Source organism: Salvelinus sp. IW2-2015, linkage group LG6.1 (assembly GCF_002910315.2).
Source record: "Salvelinus sp. IW2-2015 linkage group LG6.1, ASM291031v2, whole genome shotgun sequence".
Lineage (NCBI taxonomy): Eukaryota > Metazoa > Chordata > Actinopteri > Salmoniformes > Salmonidae > Salvelinus > Salvelinus sp. IW2-2015.
In genome coordinates, this window is record NC_036845.1 from 6,862,296 (window position 1) to 6,869,119 (window position 6,824).

Genomic DNA, 6,824 nt, shown 5'->3' on the forward strand with positions numbered 1-6,824 from the left:
CAATGAACCAGCTAAGTAGCTAGCAAGCTAGTTAACGGGAGCATACTAGGCTACATCTAGGCTACATGTTGAACTTCAAATCGTCTCAGGCCAGTGGCACAACATATTCATTTATGGTAAAATCAAAATCCGCATCATTATCATTGCCTATACTTAAGCAATAAGACCAAGGGGGTGTGGTATATGGCCAATATACCATGGCTAAGGGCTGTTCTCTGCACGACGCAACGCCATATATCCATATATCACGAACCCTAGGTGCCTTAGTGTTATTATAAAACTGGTTACCAACGTAATTAGAGCAGTAAAAATACATATTTGTTCATACCCATGGTATACAGGTCTGATATATCACGGCTTTCAACAAATCAGCATTCAGGGCTCGAACTACCCAGTTTATAAAGAGAATTAAGTCAAAACCACAAGTCCAAATCCCATCTCCATCCACAGTTTAGGAAAGGTCTGATTTAGCAAGCTAGGTACTGCAGGACATCAACACAAGCAGAGCAGAAACTGACACCTTCATCAGAAATGACATTTTGCAAAGGAAATTATTTGATTGGTCTGAAGCCAAATACAAACAGCATCCCTTGGGGGCGTTTTGCTGCACCATGACAACCCACAGTTGAGCTCAGCTCAACGCTGATTGGCTAATACTGTATAATTTGTTTATCAGGGAAGGCCAAATGTTGCTGGCATCAATCAATCAAATGCTACGGCGGCAAAATATTATACTATTTTGGTCAAGACAGCATCAGATACATGGTATACACATACTGAGACAGAGGGCGCTGTTCTCCTCACTCTGATGATTTCTCCGGTGAGATTCAGTCACTTGTTAATTGACAGAAAATTATGAAACACAGGGAGAGACGAAAAGACATTATTTTATCATTTAAATATTTTTATTGGTCAAATATTTGGGAAAGCCTTGGCATCCACAATACACGCCACTGTTGGTCAGTCTGTCATGGAAAGAGCAGGTGTTTAACATTTTTTGGTTACTACGTGATTCCATATGTGTTATTTCATAGTTTTGACGTCTTCACTATTATTTTACAATGTAAAAAACCATTGAAAAACCTCGTACTGTATATATATATATAAATATATATATAGCTATATATAGTTGAAGTCGGAAGTTTACATACACTTAGGTTAGAGTGTAACGGTACTCGTCCTCGTCTGATGACAAGTATGAAAGATCGGACAATGTGCAGCGTGGTAAGTGTCCATTTTAATGAAATCCAACTGAACATGAACACTGAATGACAAAACAACAAAGAGAATGAACGAGACTGAAACAGTTCTGTATGGAAAAAACACAGACACAGAAAACAACTACCACAACCCATAGTGGGAAAACAGGCTACCTAAGTATGATTCTCAATCAGAGACAACGATCGACAGCTGCCTCTGATTGAGAACCATACCAGGCCAAACACAAAATACAAACCTAGACTACAAAACATATAATGCCCACCCCAACTCACGCCCTGACCAAACTAAAATAAAGACATAAAAAATGAACTAAGGTCAGAACGTGACAGTACCCCCCCCCCCCCCCCCAAGGTGCGGACTCCGGCCGCAAAACCTGAACCTATAGGGGGTCTGGGTGGGCATCTCACCACGGTAGCGGCTCTGGTGCGGGACGTGGGCCCACTCACCATAGTCTTGGCCCACTTAGGTGGCGCCTTTGGAGCGGCGACCCTCGCCACCGACCCGGACTGGGGACCTTGCAGCGGGCGCCGGATAGACGGAGACTCTGGCAGCGCCGGAGTGAAGGCGCTCTGGCAGCTCTCGACGGCGGCTCTGCAGCTCCTGACCGACGGGCGGCTCTGGCAGCTCCTGACCGACGGGCGACTCTGCAGCGTCCTGACCGACGGGCGACTCTGGCAGCTCCTGACCGACGGCGACTCTGGCAGCTCCTGACACGGGGCGCTCTGGCAGCTCTGACGACGGGCGCTCTGGCAGCTCCTGACCGACGGGCGACTCTGCAGCTCCTGACCGACGGGCGCTCTGGCAGCTCCTACCGACAGGCGGCTCTGGCAGCTCTGACGACGGCGGCTCTGGCATCTCCTGACAGACGGATCGGCAGCTCAGCAGACGGCTCTGCAGCTCAGGACAGACGGGTGGCTCTGGCAGCTCGGACTGACGAGAGAACCTGGAGGGAGAGACGGAGAGACAACCTGGTGCGTGGGGCTGCCACAGGACCCACCAGGCTGGGGAACCTACAGGAGCTGGTGTGTGGAGGAGGCACCGGATGGACCGGGCTATGGGGGAGCACTGGAGCTCTGGTGCGCAGCCTTGCACCACTCCTCCAGGGCTGGATGACCACTTTAGCCCGACCTCCAGAGTGCAGCACAGGTTGAACCGGGCTGTGGGTGAGCACTGGAGATCTGGTGCATACTACTCGCACCTCTCCCTTAGGCTCAATGCCCACATTCGCCGGCACGGGCGGAGCGCAATAGGACGCACTGCACCCTCCAGCGCCCCGGAGACACAGCACGCAGAGCCGCGCAGATACCCTGGACCGAAACGGCGACGTACCGGACCAGACACGCTGAGCCGGACAACACGCCCTGGCTGGATGCCCACTCTCGCATGGCATTTGCGGGGGGCTGGCCTATAGCGCTCTGGGCTATGAGCGGCGTACTGCGACACCGTGCGCTCCACCGCATAACACGGTGCTGACCATGACAACGCTGCTTTCGGTAAGCACGAGGAGTGGGCTCAGGTCTCCAACCTGACTCCGCCACACCCCGTGTGCCCCACCCAAAAAACTTTTGGGGCTGCCTCTCGTGCCTCTCACGCTGCCGTGCTACTCCTCATATCGCCTCCATTCTTCCTTGGGTGGCGATATTCCCAGCCTGTGCCCAGGGTCCTTACGTCTAGTATCTCCTCCAAGTCCAGGAGTCCAGAACCTCTGCTCCTGGTTACCACGCTGCTTGGTCCTTTTTGTGGGTAGTTCTGTAACGGTACTCGTCCTCGCTGATGACGAGTATGAAAGATCGGACCAATGTGCAGCGATGGTAAGTGTCCATTTTAATGAAATCCAACTGAACATGAACACTAATGAAAAACAACAAAAGAGAATGAACGAGACTGAAACAGTTTATACGCAAGTATAAACACATGGACCACGCAGCCGTCATACCGCTCAGAAGGAGACGCTTCTGCTCCTAGAGAAGGAGACACGTTCTGTCTCCTAGAGATGAACGTACTTTGGTGCGAAAAGTGCAAATCAAATCCAGAACAAAAGCAAAGACCTTGTGAAGATGCTGGAGAACAGGTACAAAAGTATCTATATCCACAGTAAACGAGTCCTATATCGACATCACCTGAAAGGCCGCTCAGCAAAAGAAGAAGCCACTGCTCCAAAAACGCCATAAAAAAGCCAGACTACAGTTTGCAACTGCACATGGAGACAAAGATCGTACTTTTGGAGAAATGTACTCTGGTCTGATGAAACAAAATAAAAACTGTTTGGCCATAATGACCATCGTATGTTTTGAGGATAAAGGATGCTTGCAAGCCAAAGAACACCATCCCAACTGTGAAACACGGGGTGGCAGCATCATGTTGTGGGGTGCTTTGCTGCAGGAGGCCTAGTGCACTTCAGAAAATAGACGGCATCATGAGCAGGAAAATTATGTGGATATATTGAAGCAACATCTCAAGACATCAGTCAGGAAGTTAAAGCTTGGTCGCAATTGGTCTTCCAAATGGACTTTTGACCCCAAGCATACTTCCAAAGTTGTGGCAAAATGGCTTAAGGACAACAAAGTCAAGGTATTGGAGTGGCCATCACAAAGCCCTGACCTCAATCCGATAGAAAATGTGTGGGCAGAACTGAAAAGCGTGTGCGAGCAAGGAGCCTACAAACCTGACTCAGTTACACCAGCTCTGTCAGGAGGAATGGTCCAAAATTCACACATTTATTGTGGGAAGCTTGTGGAAGGCTACCCAAAAACGTTTGACCCAAGTTAAACAATTTAAAGGCATAGCTACCAAATAAAATTGAGTGTATGTAACTTCTGACCCACTGGGAATGTGATGAAAGAAATAAAAGCTGAAATAAATCATTCTCTCTACTATTTTTCGATATTTCACATTCTTAAAACAAAGTGGTGATCCTAATATGCACTAAGACAGGGAATTTTGACCTAAGACAGGGAATTTTTACTAGGATTAAATGTCAGGAATTGTGAAAAACGGAGGTTAAATGTATTTGGCTAAGGTGTATGTAAATGTACGACTTCAACTGTATATATATATTATAACTTGTAATGTCCTCATTCAACACAGTATCTGACCAAGTAGGTCTGCATCTGCGTGTTTGTGTGTGTGTAGGAAGATCTCTGCAGCTACGCACCACCAGGCTGTGGATTACAACATCTTTGAGGGCATGGAATGCCACGGTGTTCCCGTGGTGACCATCTCCAGAGGGAAGGTGGTCTATGAGAGAGGTCAGCTGAAGACCCAGCCAGGACAGGGCCGCTTCGTCCCCAGACAGCCCTACGCGGAGTTCATCTACAAACGAGTCAACCAGAGGGAACAGGTCTGTCTCAATATTATGGAGTCTTGTGACATATCGCTTTATTATAAAGTTTCATCATGTTCCGTGACTACATCTATAATGTGCTATTCATGTATTTATAAGGCCCAATAACACTTTATAAGAAGTTTCTTCAAGTGTTGTAGTTATACCTGTGTTATTAACTGTGGTTTTTAAAAAGCTGTTTGTTTGTTTTCCAGGTGGGACAGCCTAGTCCTGTAATCAGGAAGCCTTATGATGGTGAAATCATCGCCATATAAAGGAATGGAACTCTTCATGAAAGAGACTGTTTAGCTCAGGATCTACATGCAAAATGTTCTGTGAATTTTGTTATGCTGGACCAAGATAAAATGCATGTTTGTTTGAATGCAGATGCCAGTCAATGTTTTGATTCTGATGATATTATGTTGCCAAACTATTTAGTACAATTTATACAATTGCATAACATGTATTATGTTATTACTATGTGAAATAAACACTTGCATCGTTATATTTGARGATGATGGTGATGATGATGCCCATTTAAACACTTAACTTCCAACAATGTCTTTGTTACTGTATGTTTGTGTCTGGCATGTTGGACATTGGATGAGAGTCTACCATTACCTCCGTGTTAGACTATGGCCGTTATACCATCAAATGCAGGTTGTCTAGAAGCTAATTTCCAGTTGAGCTGACATCCACAGCGTTTACCATGAACACGAGCTTCACAAACTCTGGGGAAATTGTCGGTAGTGCAGGGCGCAGTGCTGTTGTCACACAGCATCACATTCCACGTTGGGATTGTCTCCTACTGGGCATTCTGGCATGCTGGCGTGGTACTGAGCTACTGGGGCTCTGCAGACATAATGTGAGTTTATCAGASGAAACGCTACAGGTGGCAGCAGTGTGTGAGTCACAGTCAGCCCACTCATCTCTGTGCCTGCTCTGTCGCTCTGCCTTCTCTTTCACTGTGCCTTCTCTCAGTAYCAGACCTGGGTTAAAATAGTATATATTTTCTTTCAAACACTTACACTGCACTTTACTGAGTTGACTTTCCTGGCACAATTGAGCAATGACATGTCCAATTGTGGTATTAGGCAACATTTTTCACATGATCCTTTATCTTCATGTACAGTGGGGTCTGACATTATTGAGGCCCTTGATAAAGATGAGCAAAAATAATGAATATACTGTGCTCCCCAAAGTTTTGAAAATGATATTATTTTATACTAATACACTGCTGAAGAGAAAAGGTAAGGGTAAAAATGATTGACACCCCGGTTTTCAATATCTCATCTTGCGAGGATAACAACACTGAGCTTTTTTCTAAAATGTTTTATGAGTTGGAGAACACATTGGGAGCGATCTTAGACACTTCCTCCATACAGAATCCTTTCAGATCCTTGATATCCTTAGTATGCGCTTACGGACTGCCACCTTCAATTCAAACCACAGGTTTTCAATGGGGTTCATGTCTGAGACTGCCATTGCAAAATTTTGATTTTTGTAAACAATTAACTATTTCTTTGTGGATTTTGATGGGTGCTTTGGGTTATTGTCTTGCTAGACGATCCACTTGAGGTCAAGTTTCAGCCTCCTGTCAGAGGCAACAAGGTTTTTGGCTAAAATGTCCTTGTACTGGGTAAGGATCATGATGTGCTTCTACACCTGCATTGCTTGCTGTTTGGGGTTTTAGGCTGGGTTTCTGTACAGCACTTTGAGATATCAGCTGATGTAAGAAGGGCTACCTAACATTTTCTGATTTAAAAAGAATAAAAGATATTAATCCATTAATTGAAGTTATTACCAATGCAAGAATTTTAAATGTTTAAGAAGAGGAGCAATGTGCTCTAGATGTGAAGTGTCAACCATGGGCTCCATCAGTCAGGGGGATGATGGCCCCGGGACAGGTTTACATTTGGACAGCATTGTCAGACGGATTGGTCATGAGGTTCTTTGGATAAAAAGAAGGGTCAATCATCTTCTCATTGGAGCAATTATTGACTCTTTTGTACTCAACTTCATGTAATTTTGTAACAACAGTCCTTTGACACTATTAAATGTCTCGCGCTAATTATACTCTCCAGCTCATTCATAGTACATCTGACAAAAATATCTAAAGGACACTCGAAGCAGTCAAAACTCCTCCCTCCAAAGAGTTGGGGTAAATAAAATTAATTTGGGCATTCCTGCAAAGGTGAGGATATTGAAAGCTTTTTGAAAACAGGGGTGTCATTATTTTTACCCCTAACTCTTTTGGCAGAAAAACATAATTTACTTTTTA

The 6,824-nt window shown here is 45.4% G+C and overlaps 1 protein-coding gene across 1 annotated transcript in view; it reads left to right on the forward strand.

Moving 5' to 3' along the window:
• dpys (dihydropyrimidinase) overlaps positions 1-5,048 on the forward strand; it is a 37,780-nt gene extending 32,732 nt beyond the window's left edge. Inside the window, 2 exon segments of the mRNA XM_023988839.2 lie at positions 4,354-4,561; positions 4,759-5,048. Of these exon segments, the coding sequence (XP_023844607.1) occupies positions 4,354-4,561; positions 4,759-4,818 (268 nt within the window). The 3' untranslated portion in view covers positions 4,819-5,048.
• Positions 5,049-6,824: the final 1,776 nt, after the last annotated feature.